We start from the raw sequence: 23301 nt of genomic DNA, 5'->3' as shown, positions 1-23301 counted from the left end.
CACCTGTGCAGTAAGTCCATTCGTGAAATGTCCTCACTACTAAATATTCCAGTCAACTGTCAGTGGTATTACAACAAAGTGGGAGCAACTGGGAACAACAGCAACTCAGCCAACCAAGTGGTAGGCCACATCAAATCACAGAGCAGGGGGAGCGCATGCTGAGGTGTGCAGAAGTCGCCAACTGTCTGCAGAGTCCATAGCTACAGATCTCCAAAAGCTCAAGAACAGCGCAGCGTAGAGAAAGAGCTTCATGGGATGAATGGGTCTCCATGGCCGAGCAGCTGCAGCCAAACCTGACGTCACCAAGTGCAATGCAAAGTGCTGTAAAGCCCACCGCCCGCCATTGGACTCTGGAGCAGTGCAGACGTGTCCTCTGGGGTGAAGAATCACGCAATCCAATGGACAAATCTGGCCAGGAGAACGGGACTCGCCTGACTGCATTGTGCCAAGTGTAACGTTTGGTGGATGAGGGATTATGGTGTGGGGTTGGCCTTGGACCCTTTAGTTCCAGTGAAAGGAACTCTTAATGCTTCAACATACAAAGCCATTTTGGACAATTTCAGGCTCTCAACTTTGTGGGCACAGTTTGGGGATGGCAACATGACTGGGCACACACACCAGTGCACAAGGCAAGGTCTATAAAGAAATGGAGGAGCAAGTTTGGTGGAGCTGCATAGAGCCCTGACCTCAACCTGACAGACGACCTTTGGGAGACAGTGAGCGAGCCAGACCTTCTCACCCAACATCAGTGCCTGACCTCACAAATACTCTCCTGGTCACAAAGTCTTATTAACACACTCAGTCCTACACATCATGGAAAGCCTTCAGAGAAGAGTTGAAGCTGTTAGAGCTGCAAAGGGAGGGCCGACTCCATATTAAAGCCTATGGGATGGCATTCAGGTTCATGTGTGGGTAAAGGCAGGCGTCTTAATGCTTTTACCAATATAGTGTAGATACACGTACACACGCTATGCAGTTGTGTAAATCTATGGGGTGCACTATATGTATACCTTATTGTGCGTCGTCTTTTGCTGGTACTGTATTATTTGTCAGTGTTCTGCGGTCACAAGCATGTAACAAACTAATTGCACTCGTTATGCATGATAATGAATTTGAAGGGCGGCGCAGTGGGTAGCGCTGCTGCCTCGCAGTTGGGAGATCTGGGGACCTGGGTTCGCTTCCCATGACCTCCCTGTGTGGAGTTTGCATGTTCTCCCCGTGTCTGCGTGGGTTTCCTCCCACAGTCCAAAGACATGCAGGTTAGGTGGATTGACGATTCTAAATTGGCCCTAGTGTGTGCTTGGTGTGTGGGTGTGTTTGTGTGTATCCTGCGGTGGGTTGGCACCCTGCCCGGGATTGGTTCCTGCCTTGTGCCCTGTGTTGGCTGGGATTGGCTCCAGCAGACCCCCGTGACCCTGTGTTCGGATTCAGCGGGTTGGAAAATGGATGGATGGATGGATGAATTTGAAATCCACCAGCAGGTCTGAAAGGAGACCCATTGATTTACGGACTCTCAATTCCCACTCCCTTGGAAGTCAGTGTTCACGCTGTAACTGTTGGTCAAGAAAGCTAAGGTGTTGAAAATCAAAGCCATATGTGCCCTCATACTTGCACACACTCATAAAAATAAGTAACTGTATTGTTCTGCCTTGCATCTGATTCTTGTGGAGATACGCTCCAGCTTCTCCATGATCCTGCTCTGGATAAGAAGGTTCAGACAATGGATGGATGAGCACAATGCCACTCAGAAACTGAAAGCAGCAAACTCTCCACACAAGGCCAAAGCCGTACTAGAAGGCGAAATGAGCAGCTAGTCCTTTCCAGCTTGGACACAACCCTCAGATTCTGAACTATAAATCAATGTCTGAAAGTGAATGAAAATGCTAGAGGAGTGTTTATTAAGCAGCCCACTGGAACAAATATTCCCAGACTTTTATTTTCCACCTGAGAGTACAGGCTGGCAAAGTCAGCCACAGAGGGCATCAGCTCAACAGAAGCAAATAGTCCTTGACAGTCTCGGGTAAGGGCAGCTGTTTGACTGCCTCCGGTAGGAACTGTACTCCCAGACACTGGCGGACCGCATGGCGGGATAAGGTCCGCAGACTGCCGGGACATGTACACAGAGCCATGAGCCGACTACACAGCTGGGGGTCCCGCACTACCTCACGGGGCAGGCTTCCATTGGTGCGCAGCTCAAAGTGTCCAGCTGCTCTGTATAGCAGTTCCAGGCAGGCCTCTTCCTTTTCAGTGCCCAGACCTCTAGCCAGCAGTGCCACGAGGCGCGAGATGGGGGTCTGGCCCTTGAGGTTTGTCACGTGCACTTGGGCCCCATAGTCGAGGAGCACGCGTACGCTCTCCAAGTTGCCCTTCATGGCTGCCCAGCTCAGAGGAGTGTCCTCATTGTAGTCCCGACTGTTAACGGCCGCGCCATTCTCTAGCAGGGTCCGTGCACACTCTGCATTGTCCTTAAAAGCAGCCCAGTGAAGTGGAGTGTCTTTATTACCATCTAAGGCATTGGGATCAGCTCCATACTCCAGCAGCAGCTCCACGCATCCATCATCCTTCTCCGCAGCGTAATGCAAAGCCGTGCGGTTATACCCGTCCAGGGCATTCACCTAGGTAAGCAAGAAAGATGAGGAAAATTAATTGTTTAAAAAGCGCACCTTAAATGCCCCCTTCTGAACAAGAGCTCACCATTCCGAACTTGCTTAAGAGATTAGTTAACACCCCATACCTCAGCACCTTTCTCCAGCAGAAGCTCCACACAGTCTGCGTCAGACACCATGCAGGCACAGTGCAGCGGCTTCAGGGTGCCATGCATACAATTGATGTCGGCTCCCTATGAAACAAGAGACAAAAAGTGGGGAGCAACAATCAGAAAACAGTCTGAGTGAGCATACGCTGCCCTAATTCAGGGTAGTCTTAAGTTACGTGATAGATAGATAGATAGATAGATAGATAGATAGATAGATAGATAGATAGATAGATAGATAGATAGATAGATAGATAGATAGATAGATAGATAGATAGATAGATAGATAGATAGATAGATAGATAGATAGATAGATAGATAGATAGATAGATAGATAGATAGATAGATAGATAGATAGATAGATAGATAGATAGATAGATAGATAGATAGATAGATAGATAGATAGATAGATAGATAGATAGATAGATAGATAGATAGATAGATAGATAGATAGATAGATAGATAGATAGATAGATAGATAGATAGATAGATAGATAGATAGATAGATAGATAGATAGATAGATAGATAGATAGATAGATAGATAGATAGATAGATAGATAGATAGATAGATAGATAGATAGATAGATAGATAGATAGATAGATAGATAGATAGATAGATAGATAGATAGATAGATAGATAGATAGATAGATAGATAGATAGATAGATAGATAGATAGATAGATAGATAGATAGATAGATAGATAGATAGATAGATAGATAGATTATTAATCCCAAGGGAAAACTCACATTCTCCAGCAACAGCATACTGATACAAAAAAACAATATTAAAGAGTGATAACAATGCAGGTATACAGACAGACAATAACTTTGTTTAATGTTAACGTTTACCCCCCCGGGTGGAATTGAAGAGTCGCATAGTGTGATGGAGGAACGATCTCCTCAGTCTGTCAGTGGAGCAGGACGGTGACAGCAGTCTGTCACTGAAGCTGCTCCTCTGTCTGGAGATGATCCTGTTCAGTGGATGCCATGGATTCTCCATGATTGACAGAAGTCTGCTCAGCACCCGTCGCTTCGCCACAGATGTCAAACTGTCCAGCTCCATGCCAACAATAGAGCCTGCCTTCCTCACCAGTTTGTCCAGGCGTGAGGCGTCTTTCCTCTTCTTAATGCTGCCTGCCCAGCACACCACCGCATAGAAGAGGGCGCTCGCCACAACCGTCTGATAGAACATCTGCAGCATCTTATTGCAGATGTTGAAGGTCGTCAGCCTTCTAAGGAAGTATAACCGGCTCTGTCCTCTCTTGCACAGAGCATCAGTATTGGCAGTCCAGTCCAATTTATCATCCAGCTGCACTCCCAGGTATTTATAGGTTTGCACCATCTGCACACAGTCACCTCTGATGATCACGGGGTCCATGAGGGGTCTTGGCCTCCTAAAATCCACCACCAGCTCTTTGGTTTTGCTGGTGTTCAGGTGTAGGTGGTTTGAGTCGCACCATTTAACAAAGTCATTGATTAGGTCCCTATACTCCTCCTCCTGCCCATTCCTGATACAGCCCACGATAGCAGTGTCATCAGCGAACTTTTGCACGTGGCAGGACTCTGAGTTGTATTGGAAGTCTGATGTATATAGGCTGAACAAGACCGGAGAAAGTACAGTCCCTTGTGGCGCTCCTGTGTTGCTGACCACAATGTCAGACCTGCAGTTCCTGAGACGCGCATACTGAGGTCTGTCTTTAAGATAGTCCATGATCCATGCCACCAGGTATGAATCTACTCCCATCTCTGTCAGCTTGTCCCTAAGGAGCAGAGGTTGGATGGTGTTGAAGGCGCTAGAGAAGTCCAGAAACATAATTCTTACAGCACCACTGCCTCTGTCCAAGTGAGAGAGGGATTGGTGTACCATATAGATGATGGCATCCTCCGCTCCCACCTTCTCCTGGTATCTGAACTGCAGAGAGTCGAGGGCGTGGCAGACCTGTGGCCTCAGGTAGTGAAGCAGCAGCCTCTCCATGGTCTTCATCACATGTGACGTCAGAGCAACAGGCCGGAAGTCATTCAGCTCACTAGGACTTGATACCTTTGGGACTGACTGGGGTGATGCAAGATGTTTTCCAAAGCCTTGGGACTCTCCCCTGTTCCAGGCTCATGACTTACTTCATGAGATACAATAATAAATGCAAGAACAGTTGCATCAAATATTAGACATACGAGGTGTGATCAAAAAATACGGTGAATGTTTAAATAAAATAAAAAAAAAAAAAAGATTTCCAACTACAAGTCACCTTCAAAATCCTCTCCTCCACTTTGAGTGCACTCATCCCAACGCTCCTGCCACTTTGCGAAGCAGTCCTGGAAGTTTTCATTTCGAGAGCGTCTTTAGTTGGGCTGTCGTGGCGGCCTGGATGTCCTCAATGGATTGAAATCGTTTGCCTTTCATGGTCATTTTCAATTTAGGGGGACAGCCAGAAGGCGCATGGTGCCAGATCCGGCGAATAAGGTGGATGCGGATACAGTGTAATGTTTTTAATTTTTTTTTTTTTATAATTTTATTGATTTTATTGTAATCATTCCATACAAATAGATCAATTTTTACAAAAAATAGGATTGAAAACAAATCAATACCCAGCCCGAAGAAAGACAGCATGGCCAACAGAGTAAAACTTAAAGCTTGTAAAAATACATAGATTGATGAGTTTAATAGGTGGATAAAGATAAGGGGGTGGCATGGTGGCGCAGTGGGTAGCGCTGCTGCCTCGCAGTTAGGAGACCCGGGTTTGCTTCCCAGGTCCTCCCTGCATGGAGTTTGCATGTTCTCCCCGTGTCTGCATGGGTTTCCTCCCACAGTCCAAAGTAGAATCCTAACTCTCCTCTTTTAAGTCAGTGGGTAACTGATGTTTTATATTATTTGAAATTGGAAAAAGTCAAATTCTCAGAGGATCTGTGCAGAACTTTTTCAAAACCTGGCAGGATCTGATCAATAACATTTTAGAATAAGCTCTTAAAGCACTGAGGAAGTAGATTCTCTTCCCATTTCTTTTTCTTCTCCATTTATCTTTATCCATCCATCCACCCATTATCCAACCCGCTGTATCCTAACACAGGGTCACGTGGGTCTGCTGGAGCCAATCCCAGCCAACACAGGGCACAAGGCAGGAACAAATCCCCGGGCAGGACGCCAGCCCACCGCAGGGCACACACACACACACAAACACACACACACACACACACACTAGGGACAGTTTAGGATCGCCAATGCATCTAACCTGCATGTCTTTGGACTGTGGGAGGAAACCCACACAGACACGGGGAGAACATGCAAACTCCACACAGGGAGGACCAGGGAAGCGAACCCGGGTCTCCTAACTGTGAGGCAGCAGCGCTACCACTGCGCCACCCTTAAAATATACAACAAAAATAAAATAAATAGAATAAAACAATACAACCAGTGGTAAAATAAAACAAATGACTACGAGGAGGGAACCATCAGTATCACTGAAGGTCACGGAAAGCTAGGGAACAGAACTGCATCTTCAGGTTAGTTTTAAACAGTTTAGTTGAAGGTGACTCCTTCATGTAAGAAGGTAAAGAAGTCCACAGACAAGGTGCAGCACTGACAAAAGCCCGCTTCTCCTTAGTTTTGCATTTAGTGGTCTCTTGGGGACCCTCAAACTGACTGGTAGATTTAAGCTCTCTGGATGGCCAAGTGTATAACACCACAATTCAGATAAATCGTCAGGAGTATACCCATGTAATCATTTCAAAACCAGCAGCAAAATTTTAAAATCAATTCTAATGCTAACTGGCAGCCCAGGTAAAGAGGCTAAACTTGGAGATTCAGAGGCAAACGTTTTTGCCCAAACCAAAAAAGTTGCAGCATTCTGAATCAACTACACCCGAATATCAGGGATTTACTGATCCCAGAATACAATGAGTTACAGTAATTAAGCTGTAGTAGTAGGGTGTTGTACCGTGTTAGCCATCATGAATGAATGTAGTGAGAAGTCAAGCAAAATGACACCTATTATTGGCTAACTAAAAATAATGCAATATGCATTATTTCGAGGCAACTCAGGTCTCACCTTCAGGCAAGAAGAGGTTACTATCAAAAATAACCCCAAGATTCCAAACTTGAGGTTTGCAAAAAAATCCATGAAAAAGTCAAGAAGTTCACAACCAATCTGAGCTTCGGCTGAAGGACCAACTATCAGCACTTCCATTTTATTTAGATTTAGACCAAGAAAACTGTCAGCCATCCAGGCCCTTAGTTCTTCAAGACAATTTGGCAACCAATTAATTACAGAAAGGAGCAGAAACCTGCGTGTCATCAGCATAAAAATGAAAACAGAGAGAGATACAATGAGACGTAGAGAGAGAGAGAAAGAGACACAGGGAGAGACACACACAGACAGAGACAGACAGATAGATGCACAGAGACACAGAGAGAGAGAGACAGAGAAAGAGAGACAGACAGAGAGGCACACAGAGAGACAGACAGACAAAGAGAGAGACAGAGACAGACAGAGACACAGACAGAGAGAGAGAGGCACAAAGAGAGAGAGAGAGAGAGAGAAAAAGACACAGAGACGGAGAGAGACAGACAGACAGACAAAGAGAGAGACAGAGACAGACACAGAGAGAGAGGCACAAAGAGAGAGAGAGAGAGAGAGAGAGACACACAGAGAGAGAGAGAGACACAGAGAGCCACAGGGAGAGACGCACACAGAGACAGAGACAGAAAGACACAGAGACAGAGAGAAAGAGAGCGAGCGAGCGAGCGCGACAGGCCAGTGCCACATACAGGCCAGGTAAACTCAGAAATCGCGCCCTAACTCGCAGAAAGTTTTCCCTAACAAATCTCTTTTTGCTACACTATGAACCCAGGCTTTCCCAGACAAGAGATTTTTTTTTTCCCCCCTATAGTATCTAAATTAATGTTAGATGTGGGAAAATGATAAATGTGAGAATATCAGATCAGTTTTCTACTGTATTTATTGCTACTACTCCCTCTAAAAGCTTTATAAACAGCAATTGACCATCCCGTGATTTTAATGGTAGTAAGTGCCTTGAAATTGAAAAGATACACTTCTGATCAATTTTGAATGGCTTTTGTTTTTAAATGTATGAGATAATGTAACGGCCTAAGCACTAGAACATTAGAACAATCTAAACAAGCAAGCTCGCCAGTCCTATCCACTTAATTTTTCTAAAATAACATCACGTTCAAGTTTTGATAGTCCCTAAATCCAAAATGTATTATGTGAGATCATCTATTGTTAAATTCTGCTCCGTACTTGTAATATTTTTATACACTATTGACGATTACTTGTGTTCTGTTCTGTGTATTATATTGTATTGACCCCCTTCTTATTGACACCCACTGCATGCCCAACCGACCTGGAAAGGGGTCTCTCTTTGAACTGCCTTTCCTGAGGTTTCTTCCATTTTTTCCCTACAAGGGTTGTTTCCTTGTCTTCTTAGAAAGTCAAGGCTGAGGGGCTGTCAAGAGGCAGGGCCAGTTAAAGCCCATTGCAGCACTTCTTGTGCGATTTCGAGCTATATAAAAATAAATTGTATTGTAAAGTCCTTCTGTCTCCCACACTACTTGGTCACTTATTCCATCTGTCTGCGGTTGTCTGTGTGAAGAAAAACGTCCTAATGCTTTTGCAAAATATACCCTTAAATATATCTTTTTTTTTTTTTTTGGTTCTTTATTTCGACTCATACAATTTCTTGTATTAGGAATTTGTTAGTTTTCGCATAACCCTTGGGGTCAGAGCGCAGGGTCAGCCATTGTACAGCACCCCCGGAGCAATTACAGGTTAAGGGTCTTGCTCAAGGGCCCAGCAGAGTAGGATCTCTTTTGGCAGTGACAGGGATTCGAACCGGCAACCTTCTGGATACCAGCACAGATCCTAAGCCTCGGAGCCACCACTCCACCCCTAAGCCATGCCCATTTTTAATGATGACTTGAACCCCAGATTTATTAATTTCATAAATAAAAACAAAACTAAAATTGCTGCATCTTTAATTTAAAAAAAAAAAAGGATAAAAACCAAGTAAGAATTTCAAGAGACTTAGAATTGATCAGGATTAGTGGAGGTGCTTGACCCACCAAACACCACACGAGTCTGCTCCCAGCTGGCATTGAGGAGCGCCTGGCAACACCTTGTTTGGATTTTGTTTACTCCCAGGACAAACCAAGTGCAGTGTCGAGGAATTCAAGAGATGAAGACGAGTGCACACAACACTGGGACATCTTGCATTTTTCTAAATAAAGTACAAATCTGAATATTCAAGTTAAGGCATTTGTTTTCATGTCTACTCAGCGACACTTGTACTTGCACGTCTTCTCTAAACTGTTGTCAATAACAAGACCCCTAAACACACACAAAGTATACATAGTATGCAACACAGATATACAGTAAACACACGTGTACTACATACTGTATTTCATGTTAAATATATGAGAGGAAGATCTCATTAAACACTCAATACACTAGAATGAAACTGTAAAGATTTTAGAAATTTTTGCAAATTTATTAGAAATACAAAAAATCAAATCTCTCATTGAGGGAAGGATTCAGATGGTTTGCTTTACCTCAGGCGCATATCAAGGCAGACAGCCAGACCCCTTAACTTTTTTTCCGTCCTCTCCCCGCTGCTCTGCACTTAAAACTCTAAATATTGGGAGCAGTTTTTCTGGACACTTCTCCTTTGCCCTAAAAATATGTCGTGTTTGCATCCGGTTCTGTACCGAATCACTCTGAAACCAGAAATCTTTTGACTGTTGTGTAATGCTAAGACATTCTCATTAAAGCAAATGGAAAATAACTGTCAAAATTCAGATTTTACTTTAAAGAGCTCAACACACCTTGTCCCACAATTAGTCTCCGTCTTATAAGCCTGTTGGTTTAACAGGTAATGCCTAAAACAATGAGGTATAATTAAAAATATTCTGGCTATCTTTTTTAAAAATATTGCAGCCTCCGTAACGGATAAAAAAAAAAAATTAAACACACCGGGTAGACCTTGATTTAGAACTGCGACGATCCCGCTTTTCTAGGCGAGTCCATATGTGCTGACTGGCTTTTTATTCTAAATGTCAGACATGAACTGTACACCCCTGTTGCTGCCTGCTGGACCCTTCCAAAATAATAAAACAAGTCCACCTTCGACCTGGCTGCCTCTCATCTGTTTGGTTATTTTGCTTGCTGCTCTCGCCCTATCGCTGTCTTACTATTTATTCCTCCCGATCTAAAACTGTTCAGCTTGTGCCCGTTTGGAGGAAAGACATGTCAATACGATTTACACCACAAAATTCCAGCTGAGTGTTGCAAGCGGAACCCATGCAACAGTAACATAAGAAATCCATGATTTGCAGATAAAATTATGAATATAATAAATAATAATAATGTAGTGGTGTCAGCACATATGACTCGTATAGATTTCAATTCTTTCTTGTGGCTGATTTTATGGCTTGCTTTCCTGAAAAGGAATCTGGCACCCAGCCGCCAGTACTAGATGTTTGGGATTTTGATGCCTCTTGTATTATTATCTTGTATTTTGTTGCCCAAATTTTTTTTTTTTTGTGCCATTTGTGTTTGTCCTTGATGTGGCCGTCAGTGCAGCCTTTACCATAACAATAAAAGTATATAAAAAGCACACGAAAAAAACAAATGTATGTTTGAGTATATCTGAATGTATGTAATTTGAATATTTAAACCTTATGTTTGGGCTAATTTCACAGCTCTGGTGCCAGCTGTTGGATACATTTGTGATGGAATAGCAAAGCTGGGTTGGTTCCTGTTTTATACCTGATGCCTTATATATAAGCTCTTATTCATAATTGCCCTGTTATTGACCAGAAAACTGATGGAAAGGATAACAAATAACTGATAAGTCCTCAACTAGAGAATCAACTCCAAAATGTGATGAAAGATATCTGAGCGTCTGATACCTAGTCATATGCTAAGAACATCAAAATAAAATGAGAAAGTGAGGCTCAGTTTCAAACTCTGTGTTCTTGTTAAAACTACATTCTTAAAGTCCAACAGATCCACTGCACACATTTTATACACTTTATTCATTGCACCTCTCAAATCAGCATTAGCTTACACTGAAAAGGTTCAATTCCTTTAAATTTCTTCTCATACGCCATCTCCTGTAATCCTAGAATCAGCCTAGTTGCTCTTCTTAACACTCTCTAATGTTGCTGTATCTTTTTTGAAATATGGAGACCAAAACTGTACACAGTAGTCCAGCTGAGGCCTCACTAGTGTGTTATAAAGCTTAAGCTTAACCTCCTCCAACTTGTATTCCACGTCCTCACTAAATATAACCCCACATCCTATTAGCCTTCTTGATCACCTGTGCATAGCCTGGATATAAACAGTAGTGAGTCCACAATCCTTCTCTTAAGAGCATAATCACTAAGGTGGTACACCTTATCAAGATCGTTCATGTATATTAAAACCTAGGGGACTTCGTCCCCTGCTTGCTACGCTTGCCAACCCCCCAGCCTGTGCTACGTGCCAGCCACTTCTCGGCTCTGCTGCTCGCATTTGTGGATTTCACTTTCACCAAACAACAAATCTCAATTCTTGCGTATACACCTTTTCAGATCTCTTGGCACAAAATCTCGTCTCAAGTGACTTGAAATTCTCTCATAAAAATCCAAGAAAAAACTTCTTTGTCCGTGTTTTTCAGATTAATTTTGTGTAAAGTGCGATACTTTTGGACATATGGATTTGTATCCCTTATTGGCTGTAGAATTTTGTTTAACTCTTTCGATTCTTTGTTGCATCGCTTCTCCGTGATCATAAATATAGATAGATACAGTCATATGAAAAAGTTTGGGAACCCCTCTTAATTCTTTGGATTTTTGTTTCTCATTGGCTGAACTTCCTTTTAATATATGACATGCCTTATGGAAACAGTAATATTTCAGCAGTGACATGAAGTTTATTGGATTAACAGAAAATATGCAATATGCATCATAACAAAATTAGACAGGTGCATACATTTAGGCACCCCAACAGAGATACGACATCAATACTTAGCTGAGCCTCCTTTTCAAATCTAACAGCCTCTAGACGCTGTCCTCCTATAGCCTTTGATGAGTGTCTGGATTCTGGATGGAGGTATTTCTGACCATTCTTCATACAAAATCTCTCCAGTTCAGTTCAATTTGATGGCTGCTGAATATGGACAGCCTGCTTCAAATCATCCATCCCATAGATTTTTGATGATATTCAAGTCAGGGGACTGTGACGGCCATTCCAGAACATTGTACTTCTCCCTCTGCATGAATGCCTTTGTAGATTTCCAACTGTGTTTTGGGTCTTTGTCTTGTTGGAATATCCAACCGCTGCGTAAGTTCAACTTTGTGACTGAGGCTTGAACATTATCCTGAAGAATTTGTTGATATTGGGTTGAATTCATCCGACCCTCGACTTTAACAAGGGCCCCAGTCCCTGAACTAGCCACACAGCCCCATAGCATGATGGAACCTCCACCAAATTTGACAGGAGGTAGCAGGTGTTTTTCTTGGAAGCGCTTTTGTTCTGACCAAATAACTCCATTTTTGTCTCATCAGTCCAAAGCACTTTGTCCCAAAATGAATCTGGCTGGTCTAAATGAGCATTTGCATACAACAAGTGACTCTGTTTGTGGCGTGAGTGCAGAAAGGGCTTCTTTCTCATCACCCTGCCATACAGATGTTCTTTGTGCAAATTGTGCTGAATTGTAGAACGACGTACAGATACACCATCTGTAGCAAGATGTTCTTGCAGATCTTTGGAGGTGATCTGTGGGTTGTTTGTAACCATTCTCACAATCCTGCACATATGCCGCTCCTGTATTTCTCTTGGCCTGCCAGACCTGCTGGGTTTAACAGCAACTGTGCCTGTGGCCTTCCATTTCCTGATTCCATTCCTTACAGTTGAAACTGACAGCTTTTTGTAGCCTTCCCCTAAACCAGGAGACTGAACAATCTTTGTTTTCAGATCTTTGAAGAGTTGCTGTGAGGATCCCATGCTGTCACTCTTCAGAGGAGAGTCAAAGGGAAGCACAACTTGCAATTGACCACCTTAAATCCCTTTATATCTCATGATTGGACACACCAGTCTATGAAGTTCAAGGCGTAACGAGCTCTTCCAACCAATTTGGTGTTGCCAGTAATCAGCATTGAGCAGTGACAGGTATTCAAATCAGCAAAATGACAAGGGGACCCACATTTTTGCACAGCCAGTTTTTCACATTTGATTTAATTTCATACAACTAAATACTGCGTCACTAAAAATCTTTGTTCAGAAAACACCGCAGTACTCCGATGTTCCTAGGAAATGAAAGACAGACCACTGTTATCTTTTGTGTTGAAAGGAGAGTCAATTATTATGCAGGCTGAGAGGGGTTCTTAAACTTTTTCATATGACTGTAGATAGATAGAATTCTTTATTGTCATTATGTATACACATAACGAAATTTTTTGTTGGTAGGACTCTGCTTCAAGGAAGAATACTTAAAATACACAATACACTATAAATAATAAGCATAATAAGTATAAAAGACAGCAGCAATAAAACATCATCAAGTCCAGACTTTTGCTAAGGTAGTACGCCTGCAGAGACCAGTGATCTGTGTGCATTGGTCTGCAGAAGATGAATACAAGTGTGTGTGTTTGATTACAAGGGAAAGTGCGTGTGTATGTCTACAGGGGGGCAGGTCAGGGGTAGATGTATGAATGTGTGTGTGTGTGTGTGTATCAGCAGGGGCAGATGGACTTCACAGCTCTGGGGAAAAAGCTGCCTTTCAGTCTGCTAGTACGTGTTTTTATGTTTCTGTTCCGCTTTCCCCGAAGGCAGTGGTACAAACGCTCCATTTCCCGGATGGGTGAGATCCGCAGCAATTACATTTGGCCCTCTTCTGCACCCTTCCAGCATATACAGAGTCCAGGTCTAGAAGAGGACTTCCCACGATCCCCTTTGCTGTTCTCACCACCCGTGCCAAGTCCTTCCTGTCCTGTGCTGTGCAGCTGCTGTACCACACTGTCATACTGTGACACAGAATGCTTTCTATAGTGGATCTGTAGAAGTTTGTGAGCAGCCGAGAGGAGAATCCAGCACGTCTCATCTTCCAGAGGAACAAGAGTTTTTGTTGGGCCTTCTTTACCAGGAGAGATGTGTTCAAAGACCAGGTCAGATCCGATGTGATGTGGATACCCAAGAACTTGATATTGTTCACACACATTACAGCCTCCTCATGTATGAATATAGGAGCATGTGCTGTTCTTCTGGACCTCTTATAGTCCACGATGACCGCTTTAGTCTTGCTGGTGTTCAAGAGGAGGTTGCTGGCTGAGCACCATAGTGCTTGGTGTTGGATCTCCTCTCTGTAGTGAGTCTCATCATTGTCCGATATGAGACCCACCACGGTCGTTTCATCCGCAAAACTTCACAACCATATTTGTGCCACGGATGGCAGAGCAATCGTGCGTAAATAACGTGAAGAGTGCTGGGCTGAGCACACAACCCTGTGACGTGCCTGTGTTCAAAACCAGTGTGGCTGATGTATAATGTCCAGTTCTAACCACCTGAGTCCTGTTGGTGAGAAAGTCCCTGATCCAGAGAGACAACGATGTGGCCAGACCCAGATTATGAAGTTTTTGTACCAGCTTGTCCAGGATTACAGTGTTAAACACTGAACTAAAATCGACGAAGAGCATCCTAACATAAGTGTTAGGGCACTGCAGAGGAGTCAGGTCTGTGTGAAGTACTATTGAGACAGCACCCTCTGTAGATCTGTTCCTCCTGTAGGCGAACTGATGGTTGTCAAATCCAGCAGGGATGGCATCCTTGATGTACTTTAGGAGGATTCTCTCAAAGCACTTCATTATTCACTGGGGTCAGAGCCACAGGGCCATAATCATTAAGGCAGGTGACCGCTGATTTTTTAGGCACCGGCACAATAGTGGAGGATTTGAGGCAGACAGGGACCACTGTAAGTTGTAGAGAAAGAGTTGAAAATGTCCAGAAGGACTCCTGCCAATTGATCAGCACATATTTTCATTGTCTTACCTGACACCTTATCTGGTCCTGCAGCTCTGTTGGTGTGGATTCTCCTCAGGGTGGACCTCACTTGGTGTAGTTGCAGGACTAGAGGCTGATGCTGCTCCTCCAGCCAAGGGGGACGTACAGTCTCCCTGCTGCTAGATGCATCAAAGCGTGCAAAGAAACTGTTCAAGGTGTCAGGGAGACTAGGGTCATAGCTTATAATCCGTTATGGTCTTTAAGCCTTTCCACATGTTCTGTGGGATGTTGTTATCAAAATACTCCTCTGTATTTTGCTAGATTTATTCTTTTTTTTTTAGTCCTTTTCGGGCTTCGCTATATGCCAGCCTGTCACCTGACCTGGCTTTAAGCAGGGACCTCACCATTATGTCCAGCCACGGTTTCTGATTCGGAAACACCCTAAAGGTCTTCATGGGCAGGACAGCATCAGTACAGAACTGCACATAGGATAGGACAGAGGATGTACAGTTGTGCTTGAAAGTTTGTGAACCCTTTAGAATTTTCTATATTTCTGCATAAATATGACCTAAAACATCATCAGATTTTCACTCAAGTCCTAAAAGTAGATAAAGAGAAACCAGTTAAACAAATGAGACAAAATTATTATACTTGATCATTTATTTATTGAAGAAAATGATCGAATATTCCATATTTGTGAGTGGTAAAAGTATGTGAACCTCTAGGATTAGCAGTTAGTTTGAAGGTGAAATTCAAGTCCGGTGTTTTCAATCAATGGGATGACAATCAGGTGTGAGTGGGCACCCTGAGTTTTGATCTATCAAAGTCTGCTCTTCACAACACATGTCTGTGGAAGTGTATCATGGCACGAACAAAGGAGATTTCTGAGGACTTCTGAAAAAGAGTTGTTGATGCTCATCAGGCTGGAAAAGGTTACAAAACCATCTCTAAAGAGTTTGGACTCCACCAATCCACAGTCAGACAGATTGTGTACAAATGGAGGAAATTCATGACCATTGTTACCCTCCCCAGGAGTGGTCGACCAACAAAGATCTCTCCAAGAGCAAGGCGTGTAATAGTCGGCGTGGTCACAAAGGACCCCAGGGTGACTTCTAAGCAACTGAAGGCCTCTCTCACATTGGCTAATGTTCATGTTCATGAGTCCACCATCAGGAGAACACTGAACAACAATGGCATGCATGGCAGGGTTGCAAGGAGAAAGCCACTGCTCTCCAAAAAAAACATTGCTGCTCGTCTGCAGTTTGCTAAAGATCACGTGGACAAACCAGAAGGCTATTAGAAGAATGTTTTGTGGATGGATGAGACCAAAATAGAACTTTTTGGTTTAAATGAAAGCGTTCTGTTTGGAGAAAGGAACACACTGCATTCCAGCATAAGAACCTTATCCCATCTGTGAAACATGGTGGTGGTAGTATCATGGTTTGGGCCGGTTTTGCTGCATCTGGGCCAGGACGGCTTGCTTTCATTGATGGAACAATGAATTCTGAATTATATCGGAGAATTCTAAAGGAAAATGTCAGAATATCTGTCCATGAACTGAATCTCAAGAGAAGGTGGGGTCATGCAGCAAGACAACGACCCTAAGCACACAAGTCGTTCTACCAAAGAATGGTTAAAGAAGAATAAAGTGAATGTTTTGGAATGGCCAAGTCAAAGTCCTGACCTTAATCCAATTGAAATGTTGTGGAAGGACCTGAAGCGAGCAGTTAATGTGAGGAAACCCACCAACATCCCAGAGTTGAAGCTGTTCTGTACGGAGGAATGGGCTCAAATTCCTCCAAGCCAGTGTGCAGGACTGATCAACAGTTACCGGAAACATCTAGTTGTAGTTATTGCTGCAAAGGGGGTCACACCAGATACTGAAAGCAAAGGTTCACATACTTTTGCCACTCACAAATATGTAATATTCGATCATTTTCCTCAATAAACAAAATGACCAAGTATAATATTTTTGTCTCATTTGTTGAACTGGTTTCTCTTTATCTACTTTTAGGACTTGAGTGAAAATCTGATGATGTTTTAGGTCATATTTAAGCAGAAATATAGAAAATTCTAAAGGGTTCACAAACTTTCAAGCACAACTGTATATCCCTCTAGATCCGAGCCCTCTTTGAACACTCCCCAGTCAGTATGCTCAAAACAGTCCTGTAATGCTGAAGATGTCTCCTCAGTCCATACCTGCACTGTTCTGGAAGTCGGTTTCATCTTGCAGATCATGGGAGTATAGGCTGTGATCAGCTCCACTGCGATGTGGTCCGACATGCCCAGATGTGGGGCTGCTACAGCCTTGTATGCTCCTGGGATGCTGCAATAAACCTGATCCAGAATGCTAATGTCTCTAGTTGGAAAGTTTATAAATCCTCAAAATTTGGGAAGCACTGCTTTTAATTCTACATGATTAAAGTCACCAGCCGCAATCACAGCCACGTCTGGATTGGCATTCATTTGTCTGCTAATCAGGCAGTACAGCTTCCAATGCTAATTTAGCGTTAGCTCGCGGTGGGATATAAACAGCCACTATCACGATGGAGGAGAACTCTCTTACCATCTTGAATGGTCTGCATTTCGCTACCAGATATTCCAAGTCGGAGGAGCAGTATGTTCCAATAATGTTTGTAGCTGTACACCAGGATTTATTAATGTACAGCGCCAGCCCTCCACCTTTACACTTGGTGGAAGTTGCAGTCCTGTCTGCCCAGAACAGAGCGCACCCCTCTAACTCCACCACAGCGTCTGGGATGTTATTATCCAGCCAGGTCTCGGTAATAATCGCCACACAGCTGTCCACCCTACGTGAGGCGATCCTCAGCCGAATCTCGTCCAGAGAGACCTGGCGTTAGTGAGGAAGAGACTGGGAAGAGCTGGTCTGTATGGGTTAGCCTAGCACGTAGGCCGCTCCTTCTGCCCCGGTTTTGTTTACGGTGTCTCCTCCACCGTCTCGGCCACAGGGAGTGAATGGTAAAAGCCTCAGTAGTCTGCCGTACCTCTGGTGGAATAAAGTCCAGCCTTAGGGATGCGCGGAGCTCGAACCGCTTCCCTATATTAAATAAATCAGCCCTCCCATACTAGATTAATGCTTCGAGTGGTTTAACCAACAGTAAAAACTTAATTACAAATAAAACGAACCCAAAAGCCGAGAGCCACCAAGCCACAGCATGTGTCCGCACCACCATGATTTGTAGATCATGATTTGTAAATACAAACCTAATCGAATTGTGGTTTCTTTGAAATTAAACTTGTCATAGCTTTAATTGTTGCGGGACTACAGATTCTCATAGCATATGGTCCTGAATGTGTAAATCTACGTTTTGAGCATTGAATGATGCAAACGTGAACAGATTATTGTACATTTGGATATTTTGCCTGTAGTGTTTGTGGATTTCACTTTCACCAAATAACAAATCTTTTCATTCTCGCAGATAGGCCTTTTGATTGGGAAGAAACGCTACTTTTCCCTGACGGCAACACGAATTAGACCAGTGGTGCCCAACTCCAGTCCTGGAGGGCCGCAGTGGCTGCAGGTTTTCATTCTAACCCTTTTCTTAATTAGTGGCCTGTTTTTGCTGCTAATTAAATTCTTTTGAATTAATTGTAATTGACTTGCTCTTGAACACTCAGACTCCTTAATTGTTTCTTTTTCCTTAATTAGCAGCCAATCAATAATGAGATACAAAATGAGCCAAAACATGGCAAGCAAACCGTCATACAAAATCTGAAAATAAAGAAAGGTGAAGGTCTCAGGAAAGCTGATCTGCTCTTAGAAAAGAGAAAATTCACAATTTCAGAAATGTCTGACATTGCACAATGAGAGCAGCAACAAGCCATGGAATTAAAGAACGGGTTTAATTAATGACAAGACTCTGTGCCTAATTAAGCAACTGCTTGGAGTGAAATTGGTTGGAGTTTGAGGCCCTGACTTAGTTGGTCCTCTGTTGGCTCCCTCACTTCACATTTCACTTCTGTTTGGATGCCATTTAAGTAAAGAAATGAAGCAATTCAGATGTATGATGAAGAAATTCAGGGAAACATTTCTTAAAAACCAAGTCAAATAAAACTAATTCAAAAGAAGTTAATTAGCAGCAAAAACAGATCACTAATTAAGAAAAGGGCTAGAATGAAAACCTGCAGACACTGCGGCCCTGTAGGACTGGAGTTGGGCACCCCTGAATTAGACGATCTATAAGTCTCTGACTTAAAACTTTAAAGCCGAACAATATGTCATATCACCTATTGTCCATATATTCAATATCTTTCTGTTGTTCCGTTATTTCACAGTAATATTTTCACATCCATTCTGCTGTTGCTAAGTTACAAACGCAGCACCCTGAGGCGCTTGTGCTAATCGCTGGAGACGTTTTTTTTTCTTGTGAATTTCCCATTGGGATTAATAAAGTATCTATCTAATAAATTCTGCTTGTTTTTGAACCTCTTTACGACGTTCTACTTTGTCATCTACTCTTTGTCTTTTATTTCTGGCCCCGTAAATCTCTTGGCACAAAGTCTCGCCTCGCTGGACTTGAAATTATGTCTCTGATAAAGTCACGTCTCGTCCCAGGATTTTAATTTATATAATAAGAGAGAACACTGTTTTGCGGAACAGTGGACCAGCTCTACACCCTTAGCAGAGTCCTGGAGGGTGCATGGGAGTTCGCCGAACCAGTCTACATATGTTTTGTGGACTTGGAAAAGGCGTTCGACCATGTTCCTCGGGGAATCCTGTGGGGGGTGCTCCGGGAGTATGGGGTACCGGACCCCCTGATAAGAGCTGTTCAGTCCCTGTACAACCGGTGTCAGAGCCTGGTCCACATTGCCGGCAGTAAGTCGAACCTGTTTCCAGTGAGAGTTGGACTCCGCCAGGGCTGCCCTTTGTCACCGATTCTGTTCATAACTTTTATGGACAGAATTTCTAGGTGCAGCCAGGGTGTTGAGGGGGTCCGGTTTGGTGGGCTCAGGATTGGGTCACTACTTTTTGCAGATGATGTTGTCCTGTTTGATTCATCAGGCCGTGATCTTCAGCTCTCTCTGGATCAGTTCGCAGCTGAGTGTGAAGTGGCTGGGATGAGAATCAGCACCTCCAAATCCGAGACCATGGTCCTCAGCCAGAAAAGGGTGGAGTGCCCTCTCAGGGTTGGGAGCGAGATCCTGCCTCAAGTGGAGGAGTTCAAGTATCTTGGGGTCTTGTTCACGAGTTAGAGAAGAATGGAGCGTGAGATCGACAGGCGGATCGGTGTGGCGTCCGCAGTAATGCGGGCTCTGCATCGGTCTGTCGTGGTGAAAAAGGAGCTGAGCCGTAAGGCAAAGCTCTCAATTTACCGGTCGATCTATGTTCCTACCCTCACCTATGGTCATGAGCTATGGGTAGTGACCGAAAGAACGAGATCGCGAATACAAGCGGCTGAAATGAGTTTCCTCCGCAGGGTGTCTGGGCTCTCCCTTAAAGATAGGGTGAGAAGCTCAGTCATCTGGGAGGGGCTCAGAGTAGAGCCGCTGCTCCTCTGCATCGAGAGGAGTCAGATGAGGTGGCTCGGACATCTGATCAGGATGTCTCCTGGACGCCTCCCTGGTGAGGTGTTCCGGGCACGTCCAACCGGGAGGAGGCCCCGGGGAAGACCCAGGACACGCTGGAGGGACTATGTCTCCCGGCTGGCCTGGGAATGCCTCGGGATTCTCCTGGAAGAGCTAGAAGATGTGGCCGGGGAGAGGGAAGTCTGGGCATCTCTGCTCAAGCTGCTGCCCCCGCGACCCGACCTCGGATAAGCGGGAGACAATGGATGGATGGATGGATAATAAGAGAGATATCAGCAGCTACAGCAGAGACCTCTGAGGGACAACACTTTTAAAATCATTCAGTTCTGAAAACATTACCCTCACCATAATCCTTTTCTCAGGGGGCAATGGGTAACCACTTGGCAGAGTCTCCTCAATTTAGATGTGTCCGATTTTATCTGTTACTTTGTCTATTCCAACTGATCACGGACCCCAGGTTTATACTCTCCCTAGATGCTGCTGACTGGAGTTTGTTTTCCTCTCCTCCACCATCTATGGACCTCAACAATAAAATTTATGGCAATCATAAGGTCAGGTTTCATTTATTTTAATCAATGAAAAACTGCAGTGTTTTACAGGGCATTTAACAATAATCTGTAATTGTGTGTATGATATGTACAAGGGTAAATGGTAAAGTAAAGGCAACTTAAAAATTATGTAGTAACCACAACAGATAGAGATGGATGCAATACAACATAACTGCAATGGCTTATGGGTAGTTCGAACACACAACGCAGCATTCTGCTGTCAAATCTAGTTGAAGCCAAAGTCAAATGCAGATTGAAGTTCCACTGTGGGGTTACACAATCATTGAAAAGCACACCATAGTGAGATTTCTTTGGGCAGAGAAAGTGAAACATGCTTTAGTTCACCAAAAGATGTTGGCTTGTGCAGATCAGTAGGCTGTTTGGATATCCAACTTTACGGTGCCCCAAGTCAACATGCACGATTACATGTGTAGATCCACAGCAGATATCCAGATGTGCAGGAATAATTAGAGTAGGTGCTCTCTGAGGAAGGCATGCGTCATGTCAATGTGGGCTTGTGTGTGTGATGTTGATTGACCAGATCAAGCTTAGTCAGTCAGACTTGCTCTTCCTGCTTTAAAACTTTCCACCTATTCACAAAAATTTTTGTCGAGTCATTCTGTTTTCACTTCCATACTGAGCCAAAATCCTTTGGTGAATCTCACCGGGTTTACTCCCTCTGTCCAAAGAGATCTCATTACGGTACACTGCTTAACAATGGTGCAGATCTATAGTCGAGCATCCATGTTCATTTGACCTTGGCTTCAACTAGACCACGGTGTCGAACTCCGGACCTGGAGGGCCCCCAGTGGCTGCAGGTTTTCATTCTAACCCTTTTCTTAATCAGTGACCAGTTTACACTGCTAATTATCTTCTTTTCCCTTCATTTTAATAGCCTTGTTTTTAAGGATTTAGTCCTCTGAATGTATTCTTTTTTTTCATTAAATGACAGCCAAACAGAAATGAGATTTGAAGTGAGCCAATAAATGACAAGCTGAGTCTGGCCTCAAACTCCATTTCATTTCAACAGAGGACCAGCTAAATTGGGATTTCAAACTCAACCAATTTCACTCCAACCAATCTCTTAAACTGAAGCCAAGTCTTGCTCATAATTAAACTCGTTATTTAATTCCACAGCTTGTTGCTGCTCTCATTCTGCCATGGCAGACATTTCCAAAACTGTTGATTTTCTGTTTTTTCCAAGAACGCCATCAATATGTTTTGGTGACCTGAGAGATCAGCCTTACTGAGACCTTCATCTTTCTTTATTTTCAGCTATTGTGTGATGGGCACAGGTGAACTGGTCATGTGGCAGCTTCTTTTGTGTCTTGTTATTGTTTGGCTGCTAATTAAGGAAAAAGAAACAACTAAGGGGCCTGAGTCATGTTAATTAAAACTAATGCAAAATAAATTAATTAGCAGCAAAAACTGGTCACTAATGAAGAAGATGGTTAGAATGAAAACCTGCAGCCACTGCGGCCCACATGGACCGGAGTTCGACACCCCTGAACTAGACTAACGGCAGAGCACTGTGCTGCACTGTGAGTCCTCGAACTACAGTAATCCCTCCTCGATCACGGGGGTTGCATTCCAGAACCCCCCACGAAAGGTGAAAATCCGCGAAGTAGAAACCACATGTTTATATGGTTATTTTTATATTGTCATGCTTGGGTCACAGATTTGCACAGAAACACAGGAGGTTGTAGAGAGACAGGAACGTTATTCAAACACTGCAAACAAACATTTGTCTCTTTTTCAAAAGTTTAAACTGTGCTCCATGACAAGACAGAGATGACAGTTCCGTCTTACAATTAAAAGAATGCAAACATATCTTCCTCTTCAAAGGAGTGCGCGTCAGGAGCAGATAATGTCAGAGAGAGAGAAAAGCAAACAAATCAATAGGGCTGTTTGGCTTTTAAGTCTGCGAAGCACCGCCGCACAAAGCAGTTGCAAGGAAGGCAGCAGCTCACATCCCCTCCGTCAGGAGCAGAGAATGTCAGAGAGAGTGAGAGAGAGACAGAGAAAAACAAACAATCAAAAATCAATACGTGCCCTTCGAGCTTTTAAGTATGCGAAGCAGCATGCAGCATGTCGCTTCATGAAGCAGCTGCACAGAAGGGAGCAACGTGAAGGTAATCTTTCAGCATTTTTAGACGAGCGTCCGTATGGTCTAAGTGTGCGAACAGCCCCCCTGCTCACACCCCCTCTGTCAGGAACAGAGAATGTCAGAGCAAGAGAGAGAGAGAGAGAGAGAGAGAGAGAGAGAAAAGTAATCAATCCGTGCTGTTTGATCTTTTAAGTATGTGAAGCACCGTGCAGGAAGCATATCACTTGATAAAGCAGCCATATGTAAGCCCAGCAAAGAAGAGAGCAATGTGAAGGTAATCTTTCAGCGTTTTTTGAGGAGCAGCCGTATCCTCTAGGGGTGCGAACAGCCCCCGTGCTCACAATATAGTTGAGGAG

General features: G+C 43.7%; 1 protein-coding gene across 1 annotated transcript in view; it reads right to left on the bottom strand.

Annotated features, from left to right (window-relative positions):
- Positions 1 to 1871: 1871 nt before the first annotated feature.
- The window catches only part of asb8 (ankyrin repeat and SOCS box containing 8), a 53751-nt gene continuing 32321 nt past the window's right edge, over positions 1872 to 23301 (bottom strand). The window contains exons 3-4 of the mRNA XM_028825849.2: positions 2735 to 2839; positions 1872 to 2615 (exon numbers count right to left, since the gene is read on the bottom strand). Of these exons, the coding sequence (XP_028681682.1) occupies positions 1983 to 2615; positions 2735 to 2839 (738 nt within the window). The 3' untranslated portion in view covers positions 1872 to 1982. The remainder of the gene's footprint in view (positions 2616 to 2734; positions 2840 to 23301) is intronic.

This window comes from Erpetoichthys calabaricus, chromosome 3, assembly GCF_900747795.2.
Source record: "Erpetoichthys calabaricus chromosome 3, fErpCal1.3, whole genome shotgun sequence".
NCBI lineage: Eukaryota > Metazoa > Chordata > Cladistia > Polypteriformes > Polypteridae > Erpetoichthys > Erpetoichthys calabaricus.
This window is presented reverse-complemented; position numbering and strand designations above follow the sequence as displayed.